At 46.5% G+C, this 17060-nt stretch overlaps 1 protein-coding gene and 1 long non-coding RNA gene across 7 annotated transcripts in view; one reads left to right on the forward strand and one right to left on the reverse strand.

Moving 5' to 3' along the window:
* The window catches only part of LOC127002156 (RING finger protein 44-like), a 117307-nt gene that overhangs the window by 30737 nt on the left and 69510 nt on the right, over nt 1-17060 (forward strand). For all 3 annotated transcript variants that reach the window (XM_050867813.1, XM_050867814.1, XM_050867815.1), the window contains exon 2: nt 5044-5097. In XM_050867813.1, the coding sequence (XP_050723770.1) occupies nt 5044-5097 (54 nt within the window). The remainder of the gene's footprint in view (nt 1-5043; nt 5098-17060) is intronic.
* LOC127002157 (uncharacterized) lies at nt 10857-14990 on the reverse strand. Of its 4 annotated transcripts, none has more exons than XR_007755825.1 (3): nt 13381-14990; nt 11788-13284; nt 10857-11742 (listed from the first exon to the last, which is right to left on the reverse strand). It is a non-coding gene; the product is annotated as an uncharacterized LOC127002157 (long non-coding RNA). The 4 variants fall into 4 exon arrangements; XR_007755826.1 differs by having other exon boundaries at nt 11788-13208; nt 13300-14990; XR_007755823.1 differs by having other exon boundaries at nt 11788-13102; nt 13194-14990.

The following is a 17060-nucleotide window of genomic DNA, read 5'->3' on the forward strand; positions in this document are numbered from 1 at the left end:
TGTTCTTTTTGTTCTTGTTCTTTTGTTCGTCTTGTTCTTGTTAATGTTCTCTTCCTCCTCCTCCCTTTCTTGTTTTATTTTCAGATTCTCCTTTCCTCATATTTTCAAACGTTTCAGGGTCACGCACTTTCGTTCTTGTTCTTGTTCTTTTGTTCTTCTTGTTCTTGTTAATGTTCTCTTCTTCTTCCTCCTCCTTTTCTTCTTATTTTATTTTCAGATTCTCCTTTCCTCATATTTTTAAACGTTTCAGGGTCAAGCACTTTCGTTCTTGTTCTTGTCCTTTTGTTGTTTTGTTCTTCTTGTTCTTGTTAATGTTCTCCTCCTCCTCCTCCTCCTCCTCCCTTTCTCTCTTGTTTATGTGTCACAAGATATTTTCAGATTCTCCTTTCCTCTTATTTTCAAACGTTTCAGGGTCATGCACTTTCGTTCTTGTTCTTGTTCTTTTGTTCTTCTTGTTCTTGTCAATGTTCTCCTCCTCCTCCTCCTCCTCCTCCTCCCTTTCTCTCTTGTTTATGTGTCGCAAGATATTTTCAGATTCTCCTTTCATCTCTCTTCCTCGCCTCGTTTTCATTCATAATCCTCCTCCTCTTCTCTCTCCTTCTTTTGATGTCTTTCTTTTCGTCTGCGTTTTACATTCTCCGTCTCCTTTTATACTCATCTTGTGTTAGGGCCTCAGAGTTCCCTTTATTTTCTGTTCTGTTTTTCGTCTATTTTCGTCTTTTTTTTCTATTCTCTTCGTCTCTATCTTCGTCTTTTTTTTCTGTTCTGTTCTTTGTCTATCTTCGTTCCTTTTTTTCTGTTTCTTCGTCTCCATCTTCGTCTTTTTTTCTGTTATGTTCTTTGTCTATCTTCGTTCCTTTTTTTCTGTTTCTTCGTCTCCATCTTCGTTCTTTTTTTCTGTTCTGTTCTTCGTTTCTCTTCGTCCTCATCTCTGCCACATCGCTCCCGGCATTTTCCATTTTTCCATCTTATATTCTGAGTCTTCTTTTACTTCTCGTCTTCCCTTTCTCTCTGTTCCTTCGCCTCCATCTTCGTTCTTTTTTTCTGTTCTGTTCTTCGTTTCTCTTCGTCTTCTGCCACATCCAGCCCTTTCTTTCTGTTCCTTCGCCTCTATCTTCGTCTTTTTTTCTATTCTGTTCTTCGTCTCTCTCCGTCCTCATCTCTGCCTCATCATTTTACATTTTTTCATCTTATATTCTGAGTCTTCCTTTACTTCTCGTCTTGTGTTAGTGCGTTAGTCTTCTCTTTCTCTCTGTTCCTTCGTCTCTATCTTCGTCTTTTTTTTCTATTCTGTTCTTCGTCTCTCTTCGTCCTCATCTCTGCCACAATCCGTCCCCCATTTTACATTTTTTCATCTTATATTCTGAGTGTTACTTCTCGTCTCATGGTGCCCCAGTCTGCCCTCTCTTTCTGTTCCTTCGCCTCTATCTCCCGTCCTCATCTCTCCCTCGCCCCGCCCCGTCCCGCACTCTGTCTCCTGTCCACGTCTAGACGCCACAACAGCGTGCCAACAGGGGGCCGCCACGCCCTCCTCTCCTTCTCTCCCTTCCTTACCACCGTCACCCTCCTCCGCCTCCGCCGCGCCGTGTGTGTGTGTGTGTGTGTGTGTGTGTGTGTGTGTGTAAGAGAGAGAGAGAGAGAGAGAGAGAGAGAGAGAGAGAGAGAGAGAGAGAGAGAGAGAGAGAGAGAGATAGAGATATAATGTGGGAGAATCACGCTACTACGATACTATGATTGACATTGAGACACACACACACACACACACACACACACACACGCACACGCACACACACACACACACACGCATGAACGTTGAGAGAGAGAGAGAGAGAGAGAGAGAGAGAGAGAGAGAGAGAGAGAGAGAGAGAGAGAGAGAGAGAGAGAGAGAGTAAAAGTTAGGAATAGAGGAATAGGAAGAGACGGAAGGGAAGGGAAAGGAAAGAACGAAATGAAAGGAGAGAGAGAGAGAGAGAGAGAGAGAGAGAGAGAGAGAGAGAGAGAGAGAGAGAGAGAGAGAGTACTCATATAAAATACATGTGTGCGGAGGGCGGCTTTCATAGGAGAGGGGGTGGAGGTGGGGGCGGGAAACGGCGGGGTGGGCGAGGGGGAAGGCGAGGGTGTGTCAGGCTGGGTGCTGGGGGCGGGGCGATGGTGTGGGCGGCGGGCGCGGCAAACTAAGGGCAAGGCGTGAGTTTAGCAAGGCCACACACACCACGACGCGGCCCGGGCAGGATATGGAGGTTCGACGCCGCCCTTCTGCTGCCCGCGTGCTTGGGAGGTCAGGGACAGCAGGGAGGGAGGCTCAAGGCTTCCTCCGTCGGGCCCTTCAATACTGCCACTTTTATAATCCAACAGCAAAGGCCGCAACTCAAGGGCAAAGAAAAACACAAACAACAACAAAAAAACAAAACAACTCTGCAAGAAAAGAAATAAAATAACGAAGGAATATAAAAAAATAAGAGGAAGATAAAGAAAATACATACGAAAATAGTTGTTGTGGGTGCCGAAAGCGTCTGACCATACAGCCCTTAACATCACTTGGCTTTCATAGAGGTTGTGAATATTTCCTAGTGATACTTTGAGACGGTTTCTGCACCATGAACGTGAAAATACACTTATGAGAACCCGATTAACCTCCCTTGTGGCCTTTGAATATAGTTGTTGTTGGGGCCGAAAGCGTCTGGTCATACAATCCTTAACATCACTTGGCTTCCGTAGAGGTGGTGAATATTTCCTAGTGGTAGTTTGAGACGGTTTCTGCACCATGAATGTGAAAATACACTTATGAGAACCTGACTAATCTCCCTTGTGGCCTTTGGAAATGATTGTTGGTGCCGAAAGCGTCTGATCATACAATCCTTAACATCACTTGGCTTCCGTAGAGGTGGTGGATATTTCCTAGTGGTAGTTTGACACGGTTTCTGCATCATGAATGTGAAAATACACTTATGAGAACCTGATTAACCTCCCTTGTGGCCTTTGAAAATGATTGTTGGTGCCGAAAGCGTCTGACCATACAGCCCTTAACATCACTTGGCTTTCGTAGAGGTTGTGAATATTTCCTAGTGATAGTTTGACACGGTTTCTGCACCATGAATGTGAAAATACACTTATGAGAACCTGATTAACCTCCCTTGTGGCCTTTGAAAATAATTGTTGTTGGGGCCGAAAGCGTCTGGTCATTCAATCCTTAACATCACTTTGCTTTCGTAGAGGTTGTGAATATTTCTTAGTGATACTTTGAGACGGTTTCTGCACCATGAATGTGAAAATACACTTATGAGAACCTGACCAATCTCCCTTGTGGCCTTTGGAAATGATTGTTGGGGCCGAAAGCGTCTGATCATACAATCCTTAATATCACTTGGCTTCCGTAGAGGTGGTGAATATTTCCTAGTGGTAGTTTGACACGGTTTCTGCACCATGAATGTGAAAATACACTTATGAGAACCTGATTAACCTCCCTTGTGGCCTTTGAAAATAGTTGTTGTTGGGGCCGAAAGCGTCTGATCATACAATCCTTAATATCACTTGGCTTCCGTAGAGGTGGTGGATATTTCCTAGTGGTAGTTTGACAAGGTTTCTTCTGCATCATGAATGTGAAAATAGACTCCTGAGAACCCGATTAACCTCCCTTGTGGCCTTTGAAAATAGTTGTTGGGGCCGAATGCGTCTGATCATACAATCCGAGCCGAAAGCGTGTGAGCATACTGTCCTTAACATCACTTGGCTTTCGTAGAGATGGTGTATATTGCCTGACACGGTTTCTGCATCATGAATGTGAAATTACACCCATAAGAACTCGATTAGCTTCCCTTGTGGCCTTTGAAAATAGTTGTTGGAGCCGAAAGCGTCTAAGAATGGGGCCCAAGCAAGGAAAGGCTCGGCGGCGGCTCGGAGGAGAGTGCTCGCCGCTCGCTGCTCGCCGCCTCGGAAGGTCAGCTTTATCGATAAGTCCGTTACCTCATGAATGGCTCATGCGCCGCTCGCTGTCTGGCGTTCACGACTTTTTGTTTGTTTGTCTCCACGGAAAGATTCAAGAAGTGGAAACAGCGAGGGAATGTGGATCAGGTGACGGGCGGTGGAGTGTGTAGCAAAGGGCCGGGAGAATGTCACTGCCGGTGTGTTCGGGGCGGCGGGGTGGGGCGGGGTGGATCGGGGACTCTCAGAACGCCATGGTCGGGGAGGGTCGGGACGAGAATGGGGTGGGGTCGGGGAGGGGTCGGGGTGGGGACGGGGTAGGTCGGGACGCAGGAACCTCGCTTATCCTCTTTATCCTCGCCTCACTGGGGGTTTCCTGCAGCCGGTGTCCACGTCCAGGGGTCCACGAAGGGGGGTTTGGGCTGGGGGGCGGCAGGGCGGGTGGGCGGGGGTCATTCCTAGCCTGCACGTTCTCGGATCAGCCGCCCACGACGCCCCACACTCCCGCCTCTCATCCCTGTCCATTTCCCCGCCCCGTTCCACTTTTCACTAGTGTAAGGCCGTGGGCGGTTGGGGGGGGAGGGGGGAGGAGAGGAAGGGAACTGAAGCGTGTGTGGGTGTGGGTGGGTTCCAGTGTGTGTGTGTGTGTGTGTGTGGTAGTAGTAGTAGTAGTAGTAGTAGTAGTAGTAAAGAGAGGAGAGGAAAAGAAGGAATGAAAGGAAGAAATCAATATATAGAAAGAAAGAAGGAGAGAGAGAGAGAGAGAGAGAGAGAGAGAGAGAGAGAGAGAGAGAGAGAGAGAGAGAGAGAGAGAGAGAGAGAGAGAGAGAGAGAGAGAGAGAGAGAGAGAGATCTTTTAAGGTATATTGGTTAGAGGAACTGAAGATGTAAAATACGGTACAGTCAATATTCCGTGTATCGTGTTCAATGATTTTATGTACCTTCCCTTATCAAGCGTTTCCTGTGATATAGTAGGAGGCAGGAAGGGCGCTCACCGTCCCCCATGCCTGCCTCATATATGTGTCTCGTTAGGGGGCGGGGCGGGGCGGGCTTGTTAGGGGCAGACTGCAGGCGCGCTGACGAGATGAATGTTATTGACACTCTCTTTCTCTCCCCTTCCAGGTAAGCTGCCCGTCCTCCTCACACCTGGGAACCACCGGCGCCGCTCCGCTCGGGGTAAGGACTTGCAGATTTAAGGGTCACAGGGCCATAGTTTTAAACATATCGGGGCCCATGACACTTTTGACAAGGCTTTCGTTGGGGTTCCGTACATTTCCAGGGGTAGTGTAATGCTCTTGTGATAGTTTGACCCTCTTCTGTACTTCTGAGCTTGGATGTTTAAGGTTCACAGGGCCATAGTCTTAAACATATCGCGCCCCATGACATTTTGACCGCTTTTTCGTTGGGGTTCTGTCATTTCATCAGGGTAGTTTTAATGGTGGTAGTGGACTGTTGTTTAAGGTTCACAGGGCCATAGTCTTAAACATATCGGCGCCCATGACACTTTTGACAAGGCTTTCGTTGGGGTTCTGTGCATTTCCAGGGGTAGTGTAATGCTCTTGTGATAGTTTGACCCTCTTCTGTACTTCTGAGCTTGGAGGTTTAAGGTTCACAGGGCCATAGTCTTAAACATATCGGCGCCCATGACACTTTTGACCGGGCTTTCGTTGGGGTTCTGTGCATTTCCAGGGGTAGTTTTAATGACCCTTCTGGTAGTTTTATCCTTCTTTGCTTTCACTGGACTGTACTGTTTATATTAAGGGTTTAAGGGTCATATTCTTAAACATTTGGACACCTAAACACACACATTTGACAAGGCTTTCGTAGGAGTTCAGAGTATTTCCATGGGGGTAGTTTTATGGTCCTGGTGGTAGTTTGATCATTCTTCTAGACTTGAACGTTTAAGGATTTGAGGGCCATATTCCTAAACATTTCGGTACCTAAACACACACACAATTGACAGGGCTTTCGTACGAGTTCAGAGTATTTCCGTGGGGTAGTTTCATGACCCTGGTGGTAGTTTGATCATTCATCTAGACTTGCACGTTAAAGGATTTCCATATTCCTAAACACTTCGGTGCCTAAACACACACACATTTGACAAGGCTTTCCTATGAGTTCCGTGCATTGCCAGGGGTAGACTCATGACCCTGGTGGTGGTCTGATCATTCTTCTGTACTTGCACTTCTGGACTTTCTATATTGAGGGTTTAAGGGTCATATTCTTAAACATTTGGACACCTAAATACACACATTTGACAAGGCTTTCGTAGGAGTTGAGAGTATTTCCATGGGGTAGTTTTAGGGTCCTGGTGGTAGTTTGATCATTCTTCTAGACTTGCACGTTAAAGGATTTCCATATTCCTAAACACTTCGGCTCCCAAGCACACACACAATTGACAAGGCTTTCCTGTGAGTTCTGTGCATTGCCAAGGGTAGATTCATGACCCTGGTGGTGGTCTGATCATTCTTCTAGACTTGCACGTTAAAGGATTTCCATATTCCTAAACACTTCGGCTCCCAAGCACACACACAATTGACAAGGCTTTCCTATGAGTTATGTGCATTGCCAAGGGTAGATTCATGACCCTGGTGGTGGTTTGACCCTTCTTCTAGACTTGCACGTTAAAGGATTTCCATATTCCTAAACACTTCGGCTCCCAAGCACACACACAATTGACAAGGCTTTCCTATGAGTTCTGTGCATTGCCAAGGGTAGATTCATGACCTTGGTGGTGGTTTGATCCTTCTTCTATACCCTGAACCTAAAAAACACACTCATTAGAACCTGACTGATCTCCTTATCGGCCTTTGAAAGTTGATGTTAGAGGCGAAGTGTCTGACGATACCGATTGAAGTCCCATATTTTGAGACGCCTCGCGCTCCTCCTATGACGACTATTCCCCAAGGCCACAGAGAAGATTAACCGGTTTTTCGTTGGTGATTTTCTTCTTTAGGGATCAGAGGTCGTGTAAAACTACCTCCAGGATCACAAAACAGCCCATGCAAATCCCAGGAACTTCTACGAGATAGGCTTTTCAAACAGGGATAACAAACTGGGATAACAAACTGGGATAACAAAACAGCCCATGAAAAGCCAAACAACTTCTACGAGAGGCTCTTCAGGTCAGGGATAACAAACTGGGATAACAAACAGGGATAACAAACTGGGATAGCAAACTGGGATAACAAAACAGGGATAACAAACAGGGATAACAAAACAGGAATATCAAAGCAGGGATAGCAAACTGGGATAACAAAACAGGGATAACAAAACAGGAATAACAAAGCAGGGATAGCAAACTGGGATAACAAACTGGGATAACAAAACAGGGATAACAAAACAGGGATAACAAACAGGGATAACAAAACAGGGATAACAAACAGGGATAACAAACTGGGATAACAAAACAGGGACAACAAATTGGGATAAACTGGGATAACAAATTGGGATAATAAACAGGGATAGCAAACTGGGATAACAAACTGGGATAACAAAACAGGGATAACAAACTGGGATAACAAACTGGGATAACAAACTGGCAGGGATAACAAACTGGGATAACAAAACAGGGATAACAAACAGGGATAACAAACTGGGATAACAAACTGGGATCACAAAACAGCCCCAAGAAAAGCCCAGGAACTTCCACGCGAGGCTTTTCAGACAGGGATAGCAAACTGGGGTAACAAAACAGCCCATGAAAAGCCCAACAACTTCTACGACAGGCTTTTCAAACAGGCAAACTGAGGCGACTGTTTAAGAATACGGGATTAGAGGTCTTAGCAGGGGTGGGTGGGTGGGTGGGGGGGGATTCAAACACAGCCATCACCCACAACTCAGAGGAGGGGGCGGTGGAGGAGAGGGTGGGGGTAGAGGGGAAGGAGGGTGGGTATGTGGTCCTCTGCACTGCCTCTGTTCCCTGACACGCTGAGGAGTGCCAAGAAGGGTCCAGGCACAGTGTCAGCCTCACACATTGCTGAGCTCCGGCCAGAACAGTGAGGGCCAAGAACTCGTATTTAAAGAAGTAAAACCCACGAGAAAGAATGTTGACTTATTTTATTTACTTTTTATTTATTTTGTTTTATTTTATTTTTATTTTTTTGTGTGGAGGGAAAGTGACCTGACCTGACCTGACCTCACCTGAGCGTCAAAATAAGTAAACCCATAGAAAGAATGTTTTTTTTTATCATTATTTGTTTATTTATTTGTTTTTTTTTTTTTTGTGTGTGTGTGAAGGAAAAGTGACCTGACCTGACCTGACCTTACCTGACCTTACCTGACCTGACCATCAAAAGAAGCAAACCCATAGAAAGAATGTTGACTTATTTTATCATCTTATTATTCATTTTATTTATTTATTTATTATTTTTTTGTGTGAAGGGAAAGTGACCTGACCTGACCTCACCTCACCTGACCATCCAAAGAAGTAAACCCACAGAAAGAACGTTGACCTATTTTATTATTATTTATTATGATTTGTTTATTTTTGCGCGTGTAGAGGGAAAGTGACCTGACCTGACCTAACCTGACCTCTATAAGACTCAGAAAATGACTTACGGATGACCTAATTAAAGCCTGATAGACGTATACGTGACCTTCTTCTGTGTGTGTGTGTGTGTGTGTGTGTGTGTGTGTGTGTGTGTGTGTATAAAATGCCAAGTGGGGACAGATACGATGCCTTGGGAGTGCCATTTCTACCCCCTCAATGGCACTGTCCTACGAGGAATGCCAACAACAACAACAACAACAACAACAACAACAACAACAGTGACTTCATCTCCTCGTAGTGTGTGGGAGGAGGAGGAGGAGGAGGAGGAGGGAATGCAACTACCACATCTGCAGAATCTTCATGAGGAGGAGGAGGAGGAGGAGGTGGAAGAAGAAGAAGAGGGGTAGGAGGAGGGGAGGGGGGGATCGACGTGCCATAATGGAGCAAGTCACGTGACAGTAATTAATTTTCGACTGTGAGGCAATTTGAGTGACGTAAAAGGGGGGGTGGGGGGGAGGGAGGGGAAGGGGGGAGGGAGGGACGGCGGTGGTGGCGGATATGGAGGCCTCTGTGTGTGTGTGTGTGTGTGTGTGTGTGTGTGTGTGTGTGTGTGTGTGTGTGTGTGAGTAAAATCCACTTCGTTTCGTTCGGTTTTGCTTGGTGTGGCTGGTCGCGTGTCCTCCTCCTCCTCCTCCTCCTCCTCCTCCTCCTCCTCCTCCTCCTCCTCCTCTTCCTGGAATGCTCACCTGGTCCTCCTTGTTCACCTTGGCCTCGTGTCCTCTCCCTCCTCCTCCTCCTCCTCCTCCTCCTCCTCTCTCCTTCATCTCACCTCTCCTCTCCGTTACTGCGTTTTCCTCCTCCAGCGTTTCTTCTCTCTTCTCTTCTCTTCTTTTTTTGCATCTCTTCAGTACCTCTCTTGCGTCTCCCTCTCCTCTATTGTTACTACTCTTTGTCTTCCTCCTCCTCCTCCTCCTCCTCCGCATCCCTTCCTTTCTTTCTTCTTCCCTTCCCGTCCCCTCGCTGCTTGCCTCGACTATTCTCTTCCCCTCTGTTCTTTTGTTTTCGTCTCCTTGTGATACTTGATAATATTCACTTGATAATATTCCATGACGTCCGTGGCTGCAGCATCAACGTCAATGTCCCTCTCCTCCTCCTTCTTCTTCTCCTCGTCATCATCATTACTTGTTTTGTCTCCGGTTCTCCTCGTCGTTGTCAGCTGCTTTCTTTCTTTCTCTCTCCCGGGTCGTCTGTCATGGCTCGCTTTCATTCGTCACAGCAGAATTAATGTTTACGTCAAGTCCCCTCGCCTCACTTCCCCCTTTCAGCTTCCTCCTTGTTCTCTGTCTCTACGCATGTCGCTGTTGAGAGGACTTTCACTTGGGCTATTCTTTTGTGTATGCTTAATCCATCTTCTTGAGTGAGAGGGAAAGGGAAGATGTAGATATTGTGCTAGGTTAGGTTAGCTTGGGTAAGGTAAGGTAAAGTTAGGTTAGGTTAGGTGAGGTAAGGTACGGTAAGGTTAGATTAGGGTATGGTAGGTTAGGTTAAGTTGGGTAAAGCAAGGTTAAGCTAGGTCAGGTTAGGTTAGGTTAGGTTAGCTTAGGTAAGATTAGGGTAGATTAGGTTCACGAGAGAGAGAAAAACATGCAGATATTGAACTAAGTAAGGTTATGTTTGCCTAAATAAGGTAAGGTTAGGTTAGGTCAGGCCTGGTTAGGTTAGATTAGGTTAGGTTCACGAGGGAGAGAAAGATGTAGCTATTGAACTAGGTCAGGTTAGGTGAAGATAGTTACAAGGTTAGGTGAGGCTAGGTTAGGTAAAGTTAGGTGAGGTAAATATTAAGTTAGGTCAGGTTAGGTTACGATAGTTAGGGTTAGGTGTGGCTAGGTTAGGTAAAGTTAGGTAAGGTAAATATTAAGTTAGGTCAGGTTAGGTTAAGATAGGGTTAGGTGTGGCTAGGTTAGGGAAAGTTAGGTAAGGTTAGGTTAGGTTAGGTTAGGTTAGGTTAGGTTAGGTTAGTTTAGGTTAGGTTAAGATAGGGTTAGGTGTGGCTAGGTTAGGGAAAGTTAGGTAAGGTGTGGCTAGGTTAGGTAAAGTTAGGTAAGGTAAATATTAAGTTAGGTTAGGTTAGGTAGTTAGGGTTAGGTGTGGCTAGGTTAGGGAAAGCTAGGTAAAGTAATGTTAGGTCAGGTTAGTTTATGTTGTTTCGTTAGGTAAACAAAGGCAACACTGGTAAACAAGGTGTGAGTGGGGGAGAAACGAACCAAGGGAGATAAGATACGGGGAACCAAGGCTGCAGGGCGGGAGTGGTGGGCGTATCTGGACCAGCTGGGGGCAGGGAGGGGGAAGGGGCGTTCATGACTCTATCAACCATTACTGTACTCTCTCTTAACCTATTACCATGTCCCGAGCTTCTCTTAATAAGGGTGAAGTGCTTGTGAATGGGGGCGTCAAATGAGTGTGTACCACGTGTCATTAAAAGGTCCATTAGGCGCGTGTTAGCTGCCGTCTTAGCCCATTACCCCTTGACGTGTTACCTGAGCCCCTTGCCACGCCTCCGCCCCCTTGCAACGCCCCCGCCACTTGCCACGCCCCCTTCCCATTCTCTGCCAGACTCCGGCGCGCGGGTATACATTCCTGCACGCCGCCGCGACCCGCACCGTGCTGCACCTCGGAGGCTGTGTGTGTGTGTGTGTGTGTGTGTGTGTGTGTGTAATAATAATAATAGTAATAATATTCGGTTTATTCAAGTAAGGCAGTAAATTTTCATTTTAGAAGTACATTTAAGTAAATTTCGCTAACGAGAACAAGTACAAAAGAGAAGGGGGATGGAAAACGGGGGTCAGACTTGACTCTGGGAAAGGTAGGGTGATGGGAGGGGTTGCCTGTGTGTGTGTGTGTGTGTGTGTGTGTGTGTGTGTGTGTGTGTCCTAGCTCACAAACTAACCACGTATTCCTTTTTCTAATAGCTATGCATTTCCCGGCAAAACGTATTCAGTCGTTCCCTCTCTGCAGCCCCCCTTTACTCCACACTAGTCCGTCCCACACGCTTAGCCCTTTGCGTTATTCAGATTCCCTTACAGACCCTAACCTAACTTAACCTACCTAACGATAACTAGCCTAACTTAACCTGACCTAACGATAACCTAACCTAACTTAACCTAACCTAACGATAACTATCCTAACTTAACCTAACCTAACGATAACCTAACCTTAACTTAACCTAACTTAACCTAACCTAACGATAACTAGCCTAACTTAACCTAACCTAACGATAACTAGCCTAACTTAACCTAACCTAACGATAACCTAACCTAACTTAACCTAACCTAACGATAACTATCCTAACTTAACCTAACTTAACCTTACTTAACCTAACCTAACGTAACGAGAACTAACCTAACTTAACCTCACCTAACCTACCTAACCACTCTATATCTAACCTCACCAAACCGGGTCGGGTGTTGAATCTGGTTACGTGTGATTCTGCTTTGTTGTTGTTGTTGTTGTTTTGGGGGGTGGGAGGAATGAATGAAGGAAGGAAGGAAGGGTTGGAGGGGGTGGGACGAGGAGGGGGGAACACACACACACACACACACACACACACACACACACACACACACACACACACACACACACAAACACTCCCACACACGTATATATATTCTGTAATCGAACAACTCCAATAAATTCTAATACGAGCAAAATTTAATCTGGGCGACCGGTGCCAAAAGAGAGAGAGAGAGAGAGAGAGAGAGAGAGAGAGAGAGAGAGAGAGAGGGTCTGGTCGGTCTGCCATGGCCCTGAACCCCCTAATCAGTCTCGGAACGCCCTTGTAGCAATTCCGCAGCAGTGTCCCGCAGCGCAGCGCCTCCCTCGTACCTCCTCTGTATCACTCCTCCTTTTGATGCCCTTTACATTTGGCGTGAGTCGAGGGCCCGCACGCCGCCGCCAGGGGAAGAGGAGCTTGGCGTCAATAGTTGTGGTTGTTGGTATTATATTGGGAGGTGGGAGCGCGTGGGAAGAAGGTGGTGTTGGTGTGTTGCTGGTGGTGGTGGTGGTGGTGGTGGTGTGATGCTGCTGGTGGTGGTGTGATGCTGGTGGTTGTTTTGGTGTGATGCTGGTGGTTGTTTTGGTGTGATGCTGGTGTTGGTGTTGGTATGTTGCTGGTGGTGGTGTTGGTGTGATGTTTGTGGTGATGTTGGTGTGATGCTGGTGTTTGTGGTGATGTTGCTGGTGGTGGTGGGAACGTGAAGGGTCATATTTTTAAACATTTCGGCGTCCAAGCTCATATTTGACAAGGCCTTCGTAGGGGTTTAAGCATTTCCGTGGGTAGTTATATGACCCTGGTAGTGGTAGTTTGACCCTTCCTCTGTACCATGAACCTGAAAGAACGCTCATTAGAACCCGACTGATCCATTTTTTGGCCTTTAGAAGTAGTGTATTATTTCCGTGGGTAGTTTGATTGGCCAGGTGGTGGTAGTTTGACCCTTCCTCTGTACCATGAACCTAAAAGAACGCTCATTATAACCCGACTGATCTCTTTGGCCTTTAGAAGTAGTGTATTATTTCCGTGGGTAGTTTGATTGGCCAGGTGGTGGTAGTTTGACCCTTCCTCTGTACCATGAACCTGAAAGAACGATCACTAGAACCCGACTGATCTTCCTTTTGGCCCTTGGAAGTAGTAACCTAACCTAACTTAACCTAACCGTATTCTCCTGAAAAAAGAACACTCATTAGAACCCGACTGATCTCCCTTTTGACCTTTGGAAACAGTAACCTAACCTAACTTAACCTAACCGTATACTCCTGAAAAAAGAACACTCATTAGAACTCGACTGATCTCCCTTTTGACCTTTGGAAACAGTAACCTAACCTAATTTAACCTAACCTAACTGTATACTCCTGAAAAAAGAACGCTCATTAGAACTTGATTGATCTTCATTTTGCTCTTTGGAAACAGTAACCTAACCTAACTTAACCTAACCGTATACTCCTGAAAAAAGAACACTCATTAGAACTCGACTGATCTCCGTTTTGCCCTTTGGAAATAGTAACTTAACCCAACCTAACTTAACCTAACCGTATACTCCTAAGAAAACGCTCATTAGAACCCGACTGATCTCCGCTTTGCCCTTTGGAAATAGTAACCTAACCTAACCTAACCTAACCTAACCTAACCTAATCCTATACTCCTGGGTTTTGGGTATTCCTAATGCCTCCACGCTGGTCCCACGCTGCCCTGGTGCTGTCTCGGCGTCGTAGTGTGTGTTACATTTACTTATTAAGAGTGTAAGCTTGACAAAGGCAGGCGTGAAAGAGGAGAGACTTGGCTTTCAATGGTAGTGGACAGCTGCTAATTTTCGGTTGTTTTGATGTTTGCTTGTTGGTCCCACGCTGCCCTGGTGCTGTCTTGGTGTCTTGGGTGTTACAGTTACAGGGAGAGTGCAAGCTTGACAAAGGCAGGCGTGAAAGAGGAGAGACTTGTTGAATGCTAGTGAACATCCGCTAATTTTCAGTGATTCTAATGCCTCCTTGTTGGTCCCACGCTGCCCTGGTGCTGTCTTGGGTGTTACAGTTACAGGGAGAGTGCAAGCTTGACAAAGGCAGGCGTGAAAGAGGAGAGATTTGTCGTTGAATGGTAGTGAACATCCGCTAATTTTCAGTGATTCTAATGCCTCCTTGTTGGTCCCACGCTGCCCTGGTGCTGTCTTGGCGTCTTGGGTGTTACAGTCACAGGGAGAGTGCAAGCTTGACAAAGGCAGGCGTGAAAGAGGAGAGACTTGGTGTTGAATGTTAGTGGACATCTGCTAATTTTCAGTGATTCTAATGCCTCCTTGTTGATTCCACGCTGCCCTGGTGGTGTCCTGGCGTCTTGGGTGTTACAGTCACAGGGAGAGTGCAAGCTTGACAAAGGCAGGCGTGAAAGAGGAGAGACTTGTCGTTGAATGGTAGTGAATATCCGCTAATTTTCAGTGATTCTAATGCCTCCTTGTTGATCCCACGCTGCCCTGGTGCTGTCTTGGGTGTTACAGTTACAGGGAGAGTGCAAGCTTGACAAAGGCAGGCGTGAAAGAGGAGAGGCTTGGCGGCGGTGCGGGGGAGCCAGTGTTGTGTTGTTGCTGGCTGGGTCGAGTTGGCCATGCTGCGAGGGGTGCGGTGCGGGCTGGTCCCCTCTGGTCTGGTCCTTGCCTATTTTTTCCCCTTCTTGTTTTCTACTGCTGACTTATACGAACGATGCTGCGAAGTCTTCCATTGCGTACTGCGGAAGGCGTGGGCGTGATCAGCAGCTGACCATGTTATCGTACTCAGAACACCTTTTTTTTTTTTTCGATTTCTGACTGGTAACTATTGCAAAAAACATCGATTTCTCTAACACTAACACTAACTAAAACTGTATATGTATGTGACGGTGCTACGGTTTTAGTAGGAAATTGGAGAAGAAGGAGAAAGAAAAGAGAGGAGAGGTAGAAAGGAGGCGAATAAGGGAGGGAGAAAGGAAGGAAAGGAAGGATGGCGTTATAGAAAGGAAGTAAATAATGGAAGGAGAGAGGGAGGAAAGGAGAGATAGAAAGGAAGCGAATAAGGGAGGGAGGGGGAAAAGAAAGGAAGGAGGGTGTCAGAAAGGAAGTGAAGTGAGGGAGGGAGGAAGGGAGGAAAGGAGAGAAAGGGAGAGAGAAAAGGAGAGACAGAAAGGAAGCAACTAAGGGAGGGAGGGAGGGAGAAAGGAAAGGAAGGGAGGGAGAAAGGAAGGAAAGGAGAGAGAGGAAAGAGAGGAAAGTTAGGGAGTGAATGAGGGAAGGAGGAAAGGAAAAAAAGAAAGGGAGGAAAGGAGAGAAAGGGAGAGAGAAAAGTTAGGGAATGGATGAGGGAAGGAGGAAAGGAAAAAAAGAAAGGGAGGAAGGGAGAAAGGAAGTAGGGCGTTAGAAAGGAAGTGAAGGGAGGGAGAAAGGGAGGAAAGGAGAGAGAAGGAGAGAGAAAAGTCAGGAAAATTAGAATGATGGAAGTAGGAAAGGAACAAAAAGGGAGGAAGGGAGAAAAGGAAAGGGAAAAGTGCGTTAGAAAGCAAGTGAATGAGGGACGATCTAGCAAAGCAACAGAGGGCGTGAGGGAGAGTGACCGACGGTGGCGCCCTCTCGGGAACTCATATCAGCTGTGACGGTGCGTGCTATCGGGGAGGGGGCGTGTTCTGAGGGCGAGAGGGACGTATGTGTGGCTGGGTGGTGCCGATGCCAGATTATCGTACACAGAACATCGTCAGTACCAGTTTCTGAGCCTTGACTATTGCAAAAAAACACAAACAACTAGCCATTTCAATGATAACTATAAATGAATCTAGTTATCGTTGTGGAGGAGACAGTTTTGGGGTCGTAAATCAACAAATATAAAAGTGTGTACGACAATGTGGCTGAGTGGTGCCGTTATCAGCTTGTGTAATTGTTAACTTTTTTTTACCAGTGGTTATATTATAATTATTTTGTTAGGAACCGGCCTCTTGCAGACTCCTTACGTTCTTATGTTCTCATGTTCTCTCAGGTGTTAATAGAAGTTAATTAGAGTTTTCACCTGTTCATTAAGCTAAAATTCACCTGTTTCATATCATTTTAAAAGGAATAGCATAGTGACTTCTTTCTTACTTGTAACTATAGGATATTTTTATTAAGGTATTCGTTAGGAAGTCAAGTGTGTTATATGAAAATAGGAAACTAGATACATGTACAAAATAAGAATATACAGTTGATTAATATTATATGTATGGAATGATCGTGTGTGTGTGTGTGTGTGTGTGTGTGTGTGTGTGTGTGTGTGTGTGTGTGTCCTGAGGAAGTGGCGGTGTGCGGGGCCGTCGGGGCGGTGGGCAACGATGGGTGCAGTGGCCCGGAGCAGCCCCGCCCACATCTTCCTGTCGGGGGTGTGGGTACGGGCGTGGATGAATCGTAGGAGGAGGAAGAGGAGGAGGAGGGCAGCCTATGTCAGACCGTTGGCAGGTATGTGTCGTGGGGGTGCCAAGTGTGTGCGCTGGGGGTGGGTGCGGGGCAACGAAGGTGGAGGAGGTGGAATGGGGCGGGTCTTTGGGTCGTATTTTAAAACATTTCGTCGCCCAAGTTCACATATTTGACATGGCTTTCGTAGGAGCTGTAGGCCTTTCCAGGGGTAGTTTTATGACCCTGGTGGTAGTTTCACCCTTCTTCTGTGCCATGAACCTTAAAAAACACTCATGAAAAACAGATTGATCCCCTCTTTGACCTGTGGAAATAGTTGATGTGAGAAGCGATGGTGTCTTAAAATACGGGTCTCTCTTTCTCGGTGGGCGCCAGTGTTCACCTCCTCCCTGAGACTCGAGGAAACTCAAGCCTCCACACGTGTAGCCTCGCCCCCTCATCCCTCGCTTGGTCGCCGCGGCACGTGCGAGGCGGAGTATTTGCATGTCTTTGGCTGTCACGGGCTCATCCTGCTCCGGGAGGTTGAAGCCACGAACCCCTTGACTCGCTGACGTTGGCTGGTCGGTTGTCATGGTGGTTATATTTTTAGGTGTTTCTTTCATTCTTTTATGTGGCTGCTTGTTTTCATGGTTCTTGTGTCTTAACAGTTACTTTCATTCTCCTGTCTTCACTGATAATTAACATCCCTCACTTAAGACGTCCTA

This window comes from Eriocheir sinensis, chromosome 22 (assembly GCF_024679095.1).
Source record: "Eriocheir sinensis breed Jianghai 21 chromosome 22, ASM2467909v1, whole genome shotgun sequence".
NCBI classification, from domain to species: Eukaryota; Metazoa; Arthropoda; class Malacostraca; order Decapoda; family Varunidae; genus Eriocheir; species Eriocheir sinensis.